The following is a 19,285-nucleotide window of genomic DNA, read 5'->3' on the forward strand; positions in this document are numbered from 1 at the left end:
ATACATCCATAAGACAGTATGATGTACAATTTTTCACGTAAGCAACATGATCCGTTTGCTGCAGTGCAACAAGAACCAGTACACATACAGAGCAGATGGGTGACAGAGATGACGGTTTCTTTGTTCTCCAGTTTTCAGGTGAAATAGGAGAGAGGATGAAGGACTGTTATGGAGATTTCTGCAGTCACCATCCTGAAGCTGTCAGCTACTACAAAGATCAGCTGCATAACAACAAAAGGTTCCAGAACATCATACGGGTAAGATACGTCAGCATTCTTCTGACTTCTTACATCAGATTTAATCCAAACTACTTCTCTTGTACAGTTTATTAAATCCACTTATAGCCTGATGAATGTTAAATTAAATGATGCTTTTATTCTTCTCAGAAAATCAACAACCTGTCCATTGTGCGGAGGTTAGGAGTGCCAGAGTGTATTTTGTTGGTGACGCAGCGCATTACCAAGTACCCAGTGCTAGTGGAGCGCATCCTGCACAACAGCGAAGGTCCTTCTGCTAAAAAAAAATCACAAGTTTTTGTTCAAACTGAAATCAGAGAGATTTATTTATTTTTTGTTTTGAATGTCTGTAGCCGGTACAGAAGAGCATGAGGATCTGACTCGGGCCCTGGGTCTGATTAAAGACACCATCGTACAGGTGGACACACTGGTCAACCTCCACGAGAAGAACTCTCGACTCCGGGACATACACAACAAGATGGAGCCAAAAGCGTTGGGAAAAATCAAAGATGGCCGAGTGTTTCGCAGAGAGGACCTCGCACAGGGCAGGAGACGGTTGCTTCACGAAGGGACAGTCAGCTGGAAAGCTGCTTCTGGCAGACTAAAAGGTATGTTGCAATATGATAACTTAAGCTACTTTACTCTTCTAGTAATATGTCAATTTATTCTATTCCTATTAAAAAGGAATCAACAGTGCATCAACGTGTCTTGGTTATTTCCATCTGCCTTTCTAAAAGTGTCATGTCTGATTGTTTTCCCTCCAGATATTCTTGCGGTGCTTCTTTCAGATGTGTTGCTTTTGCTACAAGAGAAGGATCAGAGATATGTATTTTCTACAGTGGTGAGTGATTCAGATGTCTTGTCAGTATGACACCGTTTATCAAAAACAAAATGTACATCAAAGAGGAATGCACATCATGTGTAGTAACATATGAATGGAAGCAGAATAAAACCAGTGATACGGAGAAATCTGTAAATGTCAAACATCAGTTTTTACCACTTTTAGTACCAGTAATTAAAAAATATACCCTCACGTCTCTGTCCTCTCCTTCTCTTCATCCACCCAGGACAACAAGCCATCAGTGATTTCTCTCCAGAAGCTCATAGTGAGGGAGGTGGCCCATGAGGAGAGAGCCATGTTTCTCATCTGCGCCTCCTCCAACGAGCCGGAGATGTATGAGATCCACACCACCTCCAAGGAGGAGAGGAACACGTGGATGACATACATACGGCAAGCTGTTGAGAGGTAGTTGCAGATACACAATATCTTTGTTCTGTGTGGGTTGTTAGAAGTGCACGTCTATTTATTACTCGGGCTCATTTAAAATCATGACGCTGGTTTAAGATTGTGGAAGCTTCTCTAAATTTGTTACACATTGTGGACCCTCCATTGACCTAGATGGAACACAGAATGAATAAGAGTCCTTATTCAGTTTGCTTCCTTTGTCTCTCCACCTCCTCACCTGCCCTGGCTTCTGCTGTCCCCCTACTAGCTGTCCTCACACAGAGGAGAGGCTGTTCAGCGAGGAAGAAGAGGCACGAGCTTCCAGGTTTAAAGAATTTCAAGGTAATTACAGATCAAGTAAACACCGACTTACTCAAAGAAATCCCCTGTAACATCACATACGATGAGACACCAGGAGGTGCTCGTGTAGCATATTAACCTTAAAACTGTTTGAAATAGATTTCACTTACTGTCAGTGGATCAAATCTTTTTTAGCATGTTTATACTCTGCAGTCTTCATTCAAAAGACCTTAAACATTTTTTTGAATGAAAGCTGTTGTTTGCTCTAGAAATAGACTTTTGACACGTTATGCATCACGACACCATTTTTAAAGCCTGAATTTTGTTCTATTTAATGTTTTCATTGTAGAACGGCTGAGCCAGAAGGATGCAGTGATCGTGCAGACTCTCACTGAGAAGCTGCAGCTGTTTGCTGACATGGCAGAGTCCGTGGCAGGTCTGGAGGACACAGCTTCACGTTCCAGACTGCTGCTTCGGGGAGACGCCTCAGACCTCCACCAGGGGGAGACCCTGCTCAAGGGAGCCATCACCGAGGGTAGGACAATGCTACACGATACATGCATCTGCTTTGGATTCAAGGGCATGGCACTGTGGTGTTGTGTGATATTAACGCACATATATTGTCACCTAAATGTTCATGAACTGTTGATCTGCAGCTCTATAATAAATTAGTATGTAGCATTGTAGAATGTGCATCTGCTCTATTAAAACACTCACTGTAAGTTTTTCACGGTACCTCTTTGACCTCAGTGGCGAACCTCCAGAACCTGCTGCAGTCTGGAGTGAGGGAGGAGGCTCCACCCTCCCAGATGGAGGAAGGTAGTGGTTCCGGGGTTCTGCCCAGGCGAGCGGACACCTTCGGGGGCTACGACAGCAGCCCCACCATCCTCAGTAAGAGTGAGTCCAGCACAATCCATGCCCTGAAGAAGTCCACCATCTAATGGATTTTCGCTTGTGTTTCAGTGGCCTCTAAAAGCCATTAATAAACCACAAAAAAAAACAAATGAATTGGAGATTTTGACTATTTGATGGATTTATTATTATTAATACAACAATTCAAGATAGCTGGACACAGTTTTACAAATACGTGTTAATGTGTGTAGTCTGTTTCAGGTTATAAATGTTTCAATGTATCACAGTGAGTTTGTTTTAATTGTTTGTGACTTGTTTGTATTGCTGTGTGTCTCTGTGTATTGGTGTCGGTGGGTCTGTGCCAGATGGCAGTGTGAAGAAGAACTTTTCTGGCGAGTCCAGAAACAGAGACAGGAGCCAAAGAGCCAGCTCCGACCCTCAGCTCAAAGACCTCTGTGGCAGCCACACCCTGGAGCAGACGGTAGGGGCTCTGCAGACACAGCCCATCTCGGGATGAGTCACAGTTATTTCCTCTAAAGAGTAATAATCAGACCAAATCGTCTGGAAAGTTTGCATCTCCTGATGTTTACTGTGACCCTGCTCTCTCGGGTCGCTTTATTTGTTTATAAATAGATTAGCCTTGATAAACGCTGTACTCTGAACATTAATTTAATTCCAGTAAATTCTGTTCCTTGAGAATAATCAGACTAAATTTAACGATATGGTGACAGTGAGCAGAGTGTGTGAAGCAAAGCCAGAGAGACTTGGTTTCACAGGATCTTTGCATAATTGTCCTGTTTTTTTATTGCTCTACGGGAGACATGAAAAACACTGACATATACTTGATATTTATTTCATATCTCTTGTTGCACAGCTCTTGTGTAAAGGTTTTAAAAACACGTTATTGGCTGGAATAGCAGGGACAATCCTGTAAATGCAAATGTCGGTCACTTACTAGTTGAATCTAAATGTCCGGCTCTTGCAGACTCACAGACTTTTTGGGCCCGTTCCCAGGAAGTCTGCGAGTGCAGGGGTGTCTGGTTGGAGTGCAGACTACATCGGACTTGACTGGTTTAAGTCTTGGCAATAGGGATGTGATGTTGTGAAAATTAAAATGAACTTATTCTTATTTTTGATGTATAAAACAATTGCTTTATTAAAACGTTACATTAATAACTGATTGACTGATAAAGTTACACTCTTGGTTGGTCGAATGCAGCGGCTTCCTGTATCCATTTCAATTTAAAAGCCCTTGTTTCAAATTAAAAGCCCTCTTGCATTTCATTCACAGTCCAGCCATAAACTTGGTCATGACCTATTATAGTTATTATTTGGCTTACAGAATAGCTGATACGTTTAGTGAAATCTCTTTTAGATGTTAGTGTAACGTGGACAGAAGTGATGTTTTTTGGTTGGTTTTTTTTACACACGAACACCTTAAAAAAAAAAAATCAAACCATTCAATTTTAAAATCTGAAATTACCGCAAACAATTCAAATTCAGAGACTTTTACAGTACATTACTGTATTGTGTATATAATGTATAGGAGTACTGAGCATTACTCACTGGGTTTCTGACTGTTGTTGCTCAGGTTGATGAGAGCTGCTGCTCTCCTGCCAGATGGAACCGCATCTGGTCCAACTCCTTCCCCGAGGCTGAGGTAAGCTTCTCCTCTCTTCTCTGTCACTTTATGCTGCACAACACTGTTGGATTTGATATTCATATCCATGCCTACTGAACTGAAAAGATACACCCATGAGATGTTTCCTAATCCAATGAAATGTTGCATTGTTTTGGGGAAGCTGGTGGTTATTTGATTATAACCTTGTCTGTTGTTTGACTTTCTAGTTCTTCGACAGAGTACTGATGCTCTCCCAGAGGCTCTACAGCCTGCAGGTGATAGTGTCTCCTCCACCGTTTATGATCTGATAGCGGAACATTTTAACAAAAGCAGTTAGTGAAAGAAATATATCTAAATGAAACAAATGGTATATTCTGTATATTTGCATATTATTTGCTTGATTTGTTTGCAGTTAATCAGCATTGTCACATTTACATACGTTCACTTGTGACCTGATGTTTTTTTCCCTCCTCTTCAGGCCATCGTATCCCAGCAGGACAGTCACATTGAGCTGCAGCGGGCCTCACTGACAGAGCGAGCCTCACTGCCCGGCCGTCACAGAGGGAACGTTCTCCTGGAGCAGGAGAAACAGCGGACTCTGGCCCTGCAGCGAGAAGAGCTGGCCAGCTTCCACAAGCTGCAGTCTCAGCACAGGCAGGAGCAGCAGCGCTGGGAGAGGGAGAGGGAGAGGCACCGCCAGCAAGTCGAGGGTACCGAGGCCAGGCTAAGACAAAGAGAGGAGGAGTGCAGGCGGCTGGAGGTGAAGCACCCTGAGCCACCTGGGGAGATTTGAATTGCATTAGATGTGTGCTAAAAGCTGAACTTCATGAACTTGTTGCACAAGATTTTCTGCCTCCATTGCTGTATGCCTGATTTGCTCATAAGAAGCAAAACCCAAAACTTTGCAACATTGCTTTTTTATGCAGGAGTATTGGGCAAAGGAGAGGGAGGAGCTGGACAGGCAGAGGGAGACGTACCAGAAGGACCTGGAGAGACTAAGAGAGTCCACCAGAGCTGTGGAGAAAGAAAAGGAGCGCCTGGAACACCTGAAGAAGATCAAGAGGAAGACCATTGAGGTGGGGAAACTGCGGTGGCAGCGATGATTAATGTCATACAACAAAAAAAACACTAACACAAGACAAACTTTGCTAATATAGATATCACAGTGTGTATATAAAAAAGTTCACCAAACAAGACTATATCTATTGCTAGTATATCTAGTGCTAGTATACCTATTGCTAGTAGCAATGATATTGAATTTATTCCAATTCATTTACTTCAAAAACAAAAGTAAAGGCAACAATGTAGTTGATCTGCATATGCATATCCTGTCATCTGCACAGGTGTGTTTGTCCTCACACACTGTCAGCACATCAGCAGATGTCACAATTTATCATTTGGCCACACAGACAAGGAAACTATAAATTTAAATAATATAATGGGATGTTTTTTTGGTTTTTTTTTTTTTTTTTATGCTAACGGATAACCCAAGGTATTTTTCAGTTTCATTTATTGATGACTAATTGCATAAATCATTTAAATTATTGAAATTTATAGGTGTCTTTGGTTAAAAATGCTTCTCTATTCTAAAGTTATGAAACTCTAAATTGAAAGTGATAAAAAGAGTTTATTACAGCACTTATAAAGTTGTTAAAGCTTCAGTTAAAGGAGGAAAATAAGGACAAGGTAATGATTAATGATGGGAGTGGTCGTGTTGGTGGCGATTACTCACAGCGTAAAGAATAACAAGGGGCTTTCCCGTCGCTCTGTTGGTCCCTATTTGTCCGTTTCTTTTTGTTCCTCTCTTTCAAACTTTTATGTAACTTAGCTCTTTTTTCCTCCCTGAACATAACTCATATACTCACCCCTCCAAAGCTACTGAACCATCTGAGGCACTGAAGTACAAAACACAGTATTTTAACACATTGACTGTAAGATCACGTTACATTCAACTTCATAGTGAGGCGTTTTATTTAAATTAATTAGACATTTTTTTCATCTCTTACTTGGCTTCATGCGGCTGTCAATATCTGTGTCCACACACTCTGTCACATCTCACCCCTCTCTAGTTTCAATATCCCTTTCATCGGCTGTCTCCTCACTTACAGAAATAACATCTCAAATAGCTGCCTTGTAATTATTCCTCACACAACCTGTTTCACAGATGGAGCCGCAATGATAAACACGTGGACAACTGAACACATTTCTAACCACTCAACCGAGGAATCCACCTACATAGGGAGAAACCTCCCTTCACCTCTTTGTCTCCTCTTTCCTGTGTTTTCTTACTTGTATCCCTCGTTCAGTCCTTGCAGCACAATGTGTGCCATTGTTTGTGAGTTTCATGGGAGAGGAGCTCTGAGAAAGATCGACTGACTGACTGTAATTTCATGCCCCGTGCTAACACATCTGTCAAGGAGTTGCAGTAAAGTTACTTAATATCAGCCTTCAGTGTTTTCAACGGCCCGTATCTCCCAATCACTGTTTGTTTGATTAGTATTTTCTGAAACAAGCTGAGGAGAGGTCAGGTTAGTGTGCTGCCTGGAAAATTTGATCTTGATACGAACTGTATCTTTGTATCAAAGAAACTAAGGAACCACAGACTGATAAGAGGAGAAGATGAATATTAACAACAGCTACACTACCAGAGTCACACACATGTCCCTGTCATCAGGAGGAATCCAAGTAAAACACACCTGATGATGTTATTGTTCACTCTGACTAATGTTCACACACATAAAAAAAAAAAGAAGCCATAGCACCATGAGTCAGCGTCTTTTCTTACTCTGCCCTTTCATCTAATGAGTTTGATGCTAGTTGTACTGACACATGCTCCCATACGCTGTAGGTGTTATGAAGGAATTTGGGCGCATGTATCAAAATAAGGGTGGATCAAAAAGCTCAGAGACGGCTTCTGTTGTATCTGAATGGTGTGCAGCACAGATGTGTATGAAGCAGTGGGAGGCAATAACCTTCATGAGTAAGTATTTCAAGTTTTGTCACTTGATCAACATCAGCACCTGATGGTTACACACAGTTTTGTAACCATCAGAGTTTGTGTCAAATTTTTGGGGAATAAATGTATTGGCAGAGAACCAAATCTGTTGAGAAGGGGTGGTGGGGAGTGACAATTGTGTTGTTGTGCGAGAGAATCTTCAGATGCCTCAGAACATCACAGTCTGTGTTGACAGTCTGACCCTGGAGGACAAATTCAAGGTCCACAACCCTGCAAATGTCAGAGAAAACCCACCTGGTTGCGCCCCTTGACCTGATGCGCTTTTTTGGGTATTGATCAGAGACGTTTTGACCCTCTTGAAAAGCGAATGTCACTCAAAACAACTCTGCAGCCCGATGCTTCATTCATCTCATGGGTGTCCGTTGCGGATTTCCTGAGTTTGACACAAAAGTGCCCTCTGCTCATGTCCATGCAGAAATTGCAGATGTGCACAGATCGGTGGTGTAACTCGGGTGCTGATGTTAATCAAGCAATAAAACTCTGAATACTTGCTCGTAAAGGTTATAACTTCCTCCTGCTCTATGCATGTCACGGTGCTGATCCAACCTTGTACAATGTAATTTATCAATATACAGCACAATAAGGCTACCGATATTGCGGAGCCATGGTTGGGGCCTTCGATTCTAACTTTCACAAACTTAAGTCAGTCCAGTCTGTGCAACTCATCGATCCTTTATCTATTCAACCAACAATCCCTCGGCCCTGCACCGTCTCTGCTGCTTGAGGATGAACGAGGGAGATGACCTCACCCCTCGAGCTGCCCGTACACACGTGTTTTCTGTTTAATAGCTGTCTTCAGTGATGTCATTAGTCGCCCTCCACTGTCTGACATGCCTACCTCATTGATGCCTGACCGTTATCTCCGATCAGCCAGCGTCACTTCATCCCGCATACCAGTCTGAGTAACTGACAGATGACACAATGCCGTCCATTCACATCCCGACATGTCCCCGAAAAAGCTACAGAGCCTTTTTGCAACTATGCATTCCATTTTTTTTAATCCTCTTAACTTTCCTCGTATCTTTTCAGACATCTTGTGACCTACTTACTGTTTTTCTGTGTCATCCCGGCAGTTTCGTGTTAAGAGGACCTTTCAGTGCCTGTCCTGGGTTTACTGGAGTCTTAACTCGAGACATACACAAACATAACCAGCTGACATGAATTATTGCACTTATCATCCCATTACGTGCTACAGAGGGCCTTTGATACTTTACAGTGGTTCCTGGAAAACCACATCCCCTGGTCTCGCAAAGCCATTGAGCCTCCGGCTAAATGGACCTAATCTGTTGTGATGAGTAATGCTCTTCTAATTACAGAGGCCTTCACTGAAATAGTGGTTGTGAATCTCTGTGCAGTTTGTTTGTCACATGATCTACAAGATGAGATGGGAAGCAGATCATATTGAGACCCTATTAGCACTCAACACCCCATAAAATCCTGCTTTTAATATTTGTCTCAGACGAGCTAAGTAGTGTCTGCGTGTTTTGTTCTTTACCGTTGGCTGTGCTGTGTGACTGTCTTGGCTGTGGTTTTGGGTGGTTTGGAAGTGGTTTGTTCCCCCTTTGCGTCAAACACATCAAACGCTCTTTTCATTAGCTGCAACTACAGGATCTGTTACAGGCTCGGGGCCAAGCTAATATCAACAGACATTTAATCACCACCACCCAAAATTAAGACTCATCAGCAAATCCAGAGAGCTATGATTAGACCCCCATAAAAAGAGACATGCCTCCTCTGTCTGTCTGTCTGTCTGTGTGTGTGTGTGTGTGTGTGTGTGTGTGTGTGTGTGTGTGCGTGCGCTTGTGTGTGTGCTTGTGCTTGTTTCTTAACATGTGTGAGTGTTTGAGCAGGAGCGGTGCCTGTTGTGGCATGTCCTGACCTCCTGACTGTCCTGGAGCATCTCTTTCATCTATTATCTCATCTGATCATATGATTTATATTGGCTCTGATCCAGGACGGAGATCTTGGATCTGACTGCGCAATCGTGCGGTGAATGTGAAGCCATAAAGCGCATGCGTTATTGAGCTTATCACTAGAATTTGGAGATTTGAATGAAACGCACAATCATCAACAATGAATGGGAAAAAAATTTGCAACACGCAGTAAATGTGCTTGATCGGAAAAAAAAAACCTGAAGGGTAGAAACTGGACTTATGACTGAGGTCAAAGGTTAAATCCCCTACCTGCTGGGGAAAGTCTTGAGGACAAGATTGAATAACCACTGCTTTGCCTTTACGTTTTTCTTGAGTTACCTTTTGACAAGGAATCAGTTGAACAGTTGCTTTTTGCTTCTGGTTTTTTCCACAAGCACAGAAAACTGTACAACTGAGTTATTACCTGATGTGAGTAACTACATGAACATGACGGAGAGTATTGCTAAAACATGGGAAACTGTTGTAGACAGACAAATGGCAAAAGGTACCTCGTAAAACAGTGACCTTTTATCTGTGCCTTCTGCACAGGGAGTTCTCTCTTTCCCTCCACGGCCTCTTTGCAATGAGCTCGTCTCGGCGTGTTCCTGTCTGACAAACTCCACTAAGCAACTATTTACTCACCGGACGCACACTCACCGCACACACACACACACACACACACACACACGCACGCACGCACACACACACACACACACACACACGCCTTTGACTTGCTTCCTCTACAGCAGTTGCTTTGGGGAGAACAAGACAGAGTACCGAGCTCGAGGGCAGATATTTTCAAGCCATCTGTTCCTGCAGCTATTTCCCACCTGTTAGCTGAACACTGTGTTCTGTCTTTACCAAAATACTGTCAAATTGATCAGCGTTGAAGTTGAAAAAGCAATTCAGTGGAATCTAAGTTGCACTTCTCTGCATCTAGTTCGCTTCAAGGCAGTGAATTTTGAGCTGGGTAATGTGATGTATTATAGATTATTTAATAATAAATGTAATAGTAATAATAAACTTTATTTATGCAGCACCTTTCATACAAGAAATGCAGCTCAAAGTGCTGGAACACGCAGGGCTTCACATAAAAACAAATATAAAGGAACAAAAACATAAAATGTGATTTAAAAATAGGGTAAAGACATAAAATGCATTAAAATAGATACAAATAAAAGACAACAAATTCATAAAATGGAGTTAATCTATAGAATAAAGCAATTTAAGCAGAATTTAATCTTTAATAATTCTCCTATTATAGATTAATCTGCCCATTATTTTTTTATAATGAATAAACTGTTTTAGGGCTGCAACTTTGATAGATTGTTGGTCAGTTGGTGGTCAATTAAACAGCAGTCAAAGGTGACGTTTTATTTTACCAACCATCTAAGTTTGCAATAATGTAAGAAAAGATGTAAGAATAACCTCCCGAAATATGTGGTATTTTGGCTGAAAAACAAACTAAATTCTACATCAGTAATTAGAATAGTTCCTCTCAAAAGGAAACTTTCTTTCTTTCTCATGGCTTTAAAGTCTGTAAAAGATCAGAGAACATTAAGAAATGTCATTGCAGAAGTACATGTGACTTCAGATGTCTTGTTATATACCCAACCAAGACTTCAAAACCCAAAGAGAATCCATTTCCTGTCATGCAGAACAGATGAAGGCAAAATTCTTCAGAGTGGGGAAGATGGAAACAGAATGTTTTTGATCAAATATTGAAATAGTTTCTGAATAATTTTGTCAAATGAATAATTGCTTTTTTCAAATGTCATGCAGAGCTTTATTTACTCTGAGTAATTGTTCCATTTATAAACTGTATAAATTACTTAAACACTTTGATTTTGGATTAGACATGTTAAGCCTGCAGTTTTTGCTAATCCCATTAGTTCTCCTCGGATCAGAGCTGCACATGGCTCAGAAATTCACTTTTAAGTCAAAACTTGACATGTTGCTGCTCTACACATTATCGAGTTCAGGTAAGATTCACTCAGCCAGTATCTCCATCCTGGTGGTGTCCATTGTGTACAAGGCAACACATTGTGCGGTGTTGGTGGAGAGTTGAATGATATGGGAGTATCCAGGCAGTTTTCAGGATGAGAGGACCCTGGCTGTATAATTAGTTCGTCCAAACCTGTCATTACGAGAAGCCTCTGGAAGTCATCCAGTGCTAATTGTTTATGTGCTCTCAGTCAGGGCTCTTTGTGCTCTGCAGCTTCCGCAGTTTACTGCCCTGGAAACCGTCCGTTTGTGTCGCTGAGAGCCGGTCACCTTGTTCCGGGAACAACGGAACATCTGTGTGCTAAGATGAGTGAGCGCTGAAAGAGAAAAGAATGGTGGAGGAGAAAAAAAAAGAAGATGGTGGAGATAGGGGAGGGGTCGGGGAAGGAGGTATGGCGACTTTCCCCACAGATGGGGCGCCCCTCGGCCTCTGGTCGTCCCCCGTCATGCTTTGCCGTTACAGATGGAGGAAGCTACGGTCTCCACACGCGGTCAGATGAGTGCGCTTCAATGCCTCGTAAAACACAGTCGTCGTGCATCGCCACAGGAAGTAGTCGTGAGCATCGTCATTCATGTAGCGTGAGGACGGCATACAAACACAACAGTTGATGACTGCTACCAGACTTTAACTTAAAGTCTGACCTAGAAACTGTTTTTGATAACTCTAGCAGACTGTAATATTGCTGTACTGTACTGAATGTATGTCTGCGAACATGGTGGAAGACGTCCAGTCCAGTAAAGTTGGTTTCCAGGCTATAATCAGCCTGAGCACCAAATATATTATGTGGCTGTTTCCAGAAGCAAAGTGGATTCTGGATTGCTTGATTTTATTTATTTTTTTAACTTCTTTATTTAAATATATATCTTTCTGCAGCCTTATTGGCCCGCAGTGTTGTAGAAGGGATTAGGGAAGTATGGTCGCACAGTAATTCTTACAATAGCTCTCTGAAAGGAAGCTTTTTATAGTTCTTGTAATGTAACACGTGGGCTTACTAACACAAACACCGCACCTCCGCATTGTTGTATAAATCCTCCTGGTTAATCTCACTGAATGCAGGTTGGATGATAATGTTGACTCGATCTGTAGATCGTCTTTCCTTCATTCTTGTAATTAAGTGGACAATGCAGTCAGTGTCTGTCATCATCAACCGATGTCATACGAGCCATTGTCTTGTTCCTCTGCTTGTCTAACAGTCCTGCTTGTCTTGTCGGACACGCCTTTATGTGCACAGCGACTATTAGTTGAGGGTTTTATGTTTCTCCTTTTGTATGTATGTGTGCGTGCGTGTGCATTGTCCTTGAGCTTCTTGGGGGAAGAAAAAAAAAAAAAAATCAAAAGCTTTGCACCAAACGTACCAAAACACGTGCTCAGCAGAAAAAGTTCCATGTGTTTCTGATTCCCTCTTTAGACCATAAATATCCTGCGCCTCGACAGATTGTGTTTCTTTAATGGTACGGCGTCACACAGACGATTTATAGTGTGTGTGTCGGTCTGTGTGTCTCTGCTCTGCTCTTACGCAGCTGTTTAAAGTTTTATTTTTCCTTCTATAAAATATTGGCATACATTACCCACAGTTCAGGCTCCTTACGACACACACACACACACACACACACACACACACACACACACACACACACACACACACACACACACACACACACACACAAGTTTGTATGGCTATCTTTGTGAGGACATTCATTGACATAATGCATTGCTTCGCCCCTTATTCTGACCTTACTCATCAACTCCTGCTCTTATCCTAAACCTAATTCTAAACTTTAACTTAACACCAAGTCTAGAACTCAAACCGATATTTTAAGGGGTGGGAAAGTGAGAACGGGCTTAAAAGTCATCACAATCCCAACATGTCCTCACTCCGATGGTGTAAAACTCAATCCGGTCCTCATAATCATAGCAATACAAGTACACAAACACACACAGTTGCAAACGCAACGCTTCACAGAAACAGAAATGAATCGGACCACAGATATGGATAATTACAGTGCACAGTTGGGAAGCCATCCTTTGAACTCGTGCTGAATCTGAAGTCTTTTATGACGCCTGCAACAAGAAGACTTGAGCGGCCTCTCGGTGAATAACGTGCAGTAATCTCTGTCGTCCAGGTGGCCCCCCTGTCTGGGAGTCTTAATGGGGAGCTGCTCTCGTCTGCCGGTCTCACCGTCTCCGCCAGCGACTTGCCTCTGCCCCAGAAGCCCCTGGTGCGCGCCAGCCTGTCCGTGGCGTCAGCCGACTATCCAGAGCGGCCCGAAGTCATGTTGCGGCGGGAGACGAGCTCGTCGACTCTGCCGCTGAAGACGGAGGTGCCGCTGCATCTCTTCAGCACCACCAACCAGCAGCACAAGCTGGTCGGGGTGCAGCAGCAGATCCCCACCAAACTGGCCGCGATCAACAGCGGCAAAGGGAAAGGAGGCAAGAGCGGCAAAACCTCACATCGCACCGACAGTGCTGGTAAGTAGTCAAATGCTGACGTCGTGATCAGGAGGTGCAGCGATTTTCTTCATACTAATGGCTCACGGAAATTGGAGATGTTACATTCAAACAGATTTTAAAGTTACTCCTTAAAAATATGAGATGTGAGGTGCTTTAATAGTTGCCCGTACTTGTTTAGACACTTGAGACATCCTGATTCTTTCTTGAGGTTTTCCCTCTCTTGCGCTTCCATGTTTATTTGTGCAGCAAACATTTGTTTTTCTTGCGTACTGTGTCCTGCCTGACAAAAGGTTGACCTGATCTCCTTCATTAGGATCACATTAGCTGTCTAAACAGGGTCAGCCTGCTGACTTATCAAATACTGGCCTGCTCCAGTTTACCAATGCAACCTCATTTTACAATTAAATCACCTTCTGTGTCTGTTTGTCTTTTGTTTTCTTCGCTTCCTTCCTCAATCTGCTCCCACATCTTCCTCCTCCTCCTCCTCATCTCAGCCTCGGTGGATATGAAGCAGATGCTCCCTCTGAAACTGTCCGCCAGAGAGGACAGCACCCTGAAGGCCAAGCGCTCCATCAGCCCCCACCAGCAGCTCCCGCTGTCGGCGCCTCCTCAGCCCCACTCCCTGCATCACCACGCCGGTATCTTTCTGCACACACGTACACTTCCTCGTTTGCTCGGTCGGGACAAATCCAAACACAATCTCCTCTGTTCCGCCTTCTGCATTATTAATCGTGGTTCTCACAGGCACAAACATGAGACGCACGCATTCTCCACCTGGGCAAACCTGACCCCGCCCGATCATTCCTCTGTAAAGCTTGCCTTCATGCCCAGCCTCACCCTGTGTAAACACCTATCAATTTCACATGTTTCACTATGATTAACGGCACGCTGCGCTGCAGACACAGACGTTTTAACACTTTAATCCTGTTCTCTCACAGTTACGATGTACAAAAAAACACTGGCAGGATTTCACGTGCTAGATTTGAGACCAACTGTATTAAAGGGACACAAATGTCTAATCTGTCCTTTATGTAATCCTTTGTTCTCTAACGGCCTTTCCTTTATGTCTGATAGATCAACTCAGTCCTCCAGACAACGCTGGACCAGACACCCAGTCTGCCTCCTCCATCAGCGCCTCCCACCATCCAAATGTTCAGAAGCCCCCCATGCCTCCTGCACAGGCCCAGCCTCAACCCTCCATGCAGCATCCCACCATGCCTCCGCACTCACAGAGCACCGGATCTCTGCACTTCCAGTCCCACATGCAGCCGCAGGGACTCAGTCCCAACACCCAGGCCCACGTCCAGGTAAATGTTCCCGGGCTCAGCCACAGCCACAGCCTGCCACCACCTTACAAGATCCCCACAGAGGACGTCAATAAGGAGGATGTCATCTTTTTCTAAACTCCGGTCTGCTGCACTGACTCCAAAAACAAAAAAGAGAGCAAGTATGGGACAGTCACTGGTCCCCAATCAGCCGTAGGGCCCAATACAAGGAGCAACCTCTGTGTGATAATGTGACGTTGATGTTCAAGAAAGAAAACATTTCTACTTTAACTGTGCTACCGTGTATATGCTCCAAAACCGCCAATAGCAGTATAGTAGTTTTATTTTATTTAATTTTTAGTTTTATATTTAAACTCAATTGGATGACAAGTATAGAGAGGGAATCCTTTGAAAGGCTACGTGTGTGTAAATGGGTTAAATGAAGTTATACCAACCCAAAGACATTAGCCATGAAGGCTGACGGGGGACGTGACTGAAAGGAACTTGGTGGAGGACAAACTGGGGGTTGTTTTTGTGGAGAGGAGGTGGAGTCAGGCCGGTTAGTGAAGCATGAAAGAGGCGTGCAGTGATGGAGTCCTGACCTCCTCTGCTCTACTGGACCTGGAACCAAACGAGATGACTCGACAGGAAGTCGGAAGTAAATCAACTCTTCATACATAAACACTCCCTGCTTGGTGTTTCTTTTGCACAGTGTAAATACTCCATTCCAGACTGAAGAATGAGCTTTGATGGACAAAATGTGTCGTGTTTGGTTGTACAGCTGTCACAATTGTGAAGCTTTTATTCATTTCAATATTTGTATTTGTTTAAATTGTGCTCATTACAGAAAGCTAAAATTACGGATCACATCTTTGCATCACCTGTTTCATAAAAGATCACTTATTTGAAAGATTTGTTACGGAAAAATATTTAAATTCCAATTAAAACAAAATCGGCTTTAACCTTTTACCATTTAAAGGTATATTTCCCAGACTTGTAGCTCGATTCCCCACCTGGGAAATTAGCCGGTGGCCTCTCAAGGAAAACAAAATAGTCGGTTATGATAATCTGACGGGCGGTTGTGCCCTAAAAGTCTTCAGATCCATCATCCTACTAATGTGACGTATAACTTTCAGATTTTGCACTCTATGGCCCAGTTTATTACTTTAGTGTCTATTCAGTGCTGTAGGGGAAAATATTGAATCCCAAATGTAGAAGAAATCATCATCTATCATCAGTCATAAAATGTACTTCATCGCAGTTACTGTACATCGTACCCCTCTGCCTTCACTCAGCGTTCAGCATGTATATGTGCAGAATCAAAACTCTGCTACACGGAACTGAAGCAGTTTAAAGTTTATGGGTTCCCCCGTTCAATCCACAAGAGTGATATGTTTTTTTCAATCTAATGAAAAGTCAATGTGAGTGACTTATTTTTGAAAGCTTGTGTCACTCGACCTCATTTTGCTGACTCAACAGTTTGTAAAATTGTGTGTATCGGTTCATTTTAGCCAGCCGGTTTAATAGATGTCCGTTTTAATTGAGGCACCGAAATCTCATTGAAGGCGGGGTTTTTTTTAATTTTTAATTTTTTTTTATTGATTGCTGATAACATTTCATTATCTGGGTCTTAAATCTCTGTGCCTGACTGAAACACTGGTAGCCGTGACTGTGGTCCTGCAGCGAAGAGCAACTATCATCCGTTGTCTCGTATTCCAGTGTTTTTTTTTGTTTTGTTTTGTTCTTTCTTCACTGAAGAAATATGACGATGTCCAGCCCATTCTTTTTCTCTGCACACACACAACATCTCTTTAAATCATGTCGTTGACACATTAATATGTTTTGTGTCTGCGGAGGGAAAATGTCTGAGGAGCCGTTTGTCTTTGTCCAAATTAGCTGGTGTCTGAAGTTGTGTATTATGTGTATTGCTGTACATATTGTGCGTCTGCACCGGCCGCCCTCCTCCGACACGTTCCTGTTTTGAGAAACAGGGACATGAATCAAAATGCAAAAGTCTACCAGCAGTCTTGCCTGCGCACATCTGTAAATACACGTTAAATACACACATAGGTGTGTAGGTACAATTCGGTCAACCTTCCTCCTGGCAGGTTATGAAACCATAATCCTTCATGGCTTTTGTATAAATGAACTTCAGTTGAAGGTGTGTGTATATTTAATCTCCGGATATGTGTTGATGTTGTAGCATTTGAAGTCGAGGTGCACTGTCCGCTGGCTCTCCGAGCGGAGTCGCCAGCGATGTCTCACCAGGACTATGTAGCGGTCGTAAAAACGAAATCGCCTGCTTGTTTCAGTTGGTCAAAACCAAAGAGACATCCAGCTGACTGGGTTCCTGTCTGAGCCCTCGCATGAAGGATAAATGACACTGTGCTGGCTGTGTGGTCATCCACAAAGTGTTATTACTTGTAAAAACATCCTCCAGGGAGTGTCCAGAACAAGTTTGTTGACAGCATATTGTCGTCCAGCTTACATCCTGCTTCAGGTCAACTGTTTGGATTTGTTTACTTTCTCACAGCCAGATCATTAAAAATCTGTTTATACACCTTGAAATAAAATCATACACAAAACATAAACCTAAACATAAATCGATGGGGTCTTAATGATGCTATTCTGGCTCACAACGTAAAACGTATGACTTTAGTGTGTGTCTTATTTTCTGATAAGGCTCCTTTACAGTTTGTATTTATGGACTGTTAATATGCATGTTGACATACTTGTTTGTGAAATCCTGTAAAATGTAAAAATATTTATCCAGACTTTAGCAAAACAATCAAAGCTCAAGGCCTACTTACTGCTCCCCCCCCCCCCCAGCACTTCCAGTCATATCCCATGGTCTTCATCAGCTATGCTTAACTTGTAAGTCCTTAAAATTGGTGAAATCTTGAGTGTTTTTACATTCACATTTCAACTGATTTACCTCCCATGACATCTGAGGAAGTTCCATCTGCTGCTGAAGACCATATCTTTTAGTTGAAAGCTGAAAAAAGCAACTAAAGTGGACCTTGAGTTAGGATTTCTTTGGCAAACTTCATTTCCCAAGGTCAAGAATAATTTCATGCTTTCTCAAGACTTTCTTATCGGTACGTTTTCTGTTTTTAATTCTGAATGAGAGGAGTGAGACGACAGGAAAACTGGTGGAAGAGCCCTTGAGTTCTGCTCCAGGTGTGAGACTTTTATTAAACCTCAACTGGAGAGGTGGAGGCTGCCTGCTGGTGCCACTGATCAACACGAGTCTTAAATGTTGCTGTGCTGTAAATGAAACGCTCAACCATTCTACCGTTTTATCATTTGGAAGCCAGTCAGTCGCGCGCGTGTGTGTGTGTGTGTGTGTGCGTGTGTGTGTGCGTGTGTGTGTGTGTGTGTGTGTGTGTGTGTGTGCGTGTACACTAAAAACAGAGTGGAAACCTTTAGAACCGAGTTGTTTCCAGTTGTTGTTTGTTTTAACACAGCTGTCGGACCTGTAATATGTAAATAATCCTGAACATTTTATTTCCTCTGCCAATTTTACACTAGTCACTTTGGATAGTAGCATACTTGAAGGGGAAAATTAATGTTTATAATGCCTATTATTTTTGTCTGTGAACTTTTATTTACCAAGAGCTGTCTAATGACATTTGTAGCACACAGCAAAACCGATTTTTGTACCGTTTTATTTTATTCACTGCGCAACGTTAGAACGACCTGTGGACACAAACTGCTGCCTTAGAGAAATTTAGTAATAAAAAGTCTTGAAATGATTTATTCTGTGGAATTATTCTCTCGTGTGCTTTTAAACCAGTCAACAAAAACTAGTTGTTTGTTTTGCTGCATATTTGGATCATTGCTGTTTAGGAAAACGTCACGCATGCAACGGATAATTTCCACTGAACTAAATTTGTATTTACAAGGATTTGTTCCCTTTTTTTTGTTTTTTTTAAACCACCACGTGAATATAACATACAATTCTGCCTCGTTATTTTGATTTCTATTCACTGCTCATCAAAATAATCCTGACCACCCAATCAGCCTGAATGTCTCTCTCTCTCTCTCTCTCTCTCTCTCTCTCTCTCTCTCTCTCTCTCTCTCTCTCTCTCTCTCTCTCTCTCTCTCTCTCTCTCTCTCTCTCTCTCTCTCTCTCTCCCCCGGTAGTTCCTCCATGGGAGGATGTCTGGGAGGTGCAGTAAAGATGTTACTGACTCCGTGTTTAGACGGCCTAATAGCAGTCTATTCCCCAGACAAAGCTCAATTTTCAGGTGCCGTGGTTGAAGCTGTTGAATCCCTCGCTAACAGCAGGGCGGCCTGGTTCCTGCCTTATTGTCATTCTGGCTGGGAGGACGCCAGTGGCCAGTTTTTATTGTCTGCTGTCATTAGTGGCTTTCCTCTGTCTCCTCTCAACAATTATTT

At 42.7% G+C, this 19,285-nt stretch overlaps 1 protein-coding gene across 1 annotated transcript in view; it reads left to right on the plus strand.

Moving 5' to 3' along the window:
* Positions 1 to 18,639, plus strand: part of arhgef18b (rho/rac guanine nucleotide exchange factor (GEF) 18b) — a 42,884-nt gene extending 24,245 nt beyond the window's left edge. The window contains exons 16-31 of the mRNA XM_069699113.1: positions 132 to 257; positions 387 to 504; positions 590 to 844; positions 1,001 to 1,077; positions 1,304 to 1,482; positions 1,730 to 1,803; positions 2,111 to 2,296; positions 2,512 to 2,658; positions 2,979 to 3,094; positions 4,205 to 4,273; positions 4,462 to 4,509; positions 4,713 to 4,994; positions 5,161 to 5,310; positions 13,292 to 13,637; positions 14,114 to 14,257; positions 14,694 to 18,639. Coding sequence (XP_069555214.1) covers positions 132 to 257; positions 387 to 504; positions 590 to 844; positions 1,001 to 1,077; positions 1,304 to 1,482; positions 1,730 to 1,803; positions 2,111 to 2,296; positions 2,512 to 2,658; positions 2,979 to 3,094; positions 4,205 to 4,273; positions 4,462 to 4,509; positions 4,713 to 4,994; positions 5,161 to 5,310; positions 13,292 to 13,637; positions 14,114 to 14,257; positions 14,694 to 15,022 — 2,646 coding nt within the window. The 3' untranslated portion in view covers positions 15,023 to 18,639. The remainder of the gene's footprint in view (positions 1 to 131; positions 258 to 386; positions 505 to 589; positions 845 to 1,000; positions 1,078 to 1,303; positions 1,483 to 1,729; positions 1,804 to 2,110; positions 2,297 to 2,511; positions 2,659 to 2,978; positions 3,095 to 4,204; positions 4,274 to 4,461; positions 4,510 to 4,712; positions 4,995 to 5,160; positions 5,311 to 13,291; positions 13,638 to 14,113; positions 14,258 to 14,693) is intronic.
* The last annotated feature ends 646 nt before the right edge of the window (positions 18,640 to 19,285 follow it).

This window comes from Brachyistius frenatus, unplaced genomic scaffold (assembly GCF_029030835.1).
Source record: "Brachyistius frenatus isolate BFR_SWC_R1_liver_20210118 unplaced genomic scaffold, ASM2903083v1 Contig_29, whole genome shotgun sequence".
In the NCBI taxonomy this organism is placed as follows: Eukaryota; Metazoa; Chordata; class Actinopteri; family Embiotocidae; genus Brachyistius; species Brachyistius frenatus.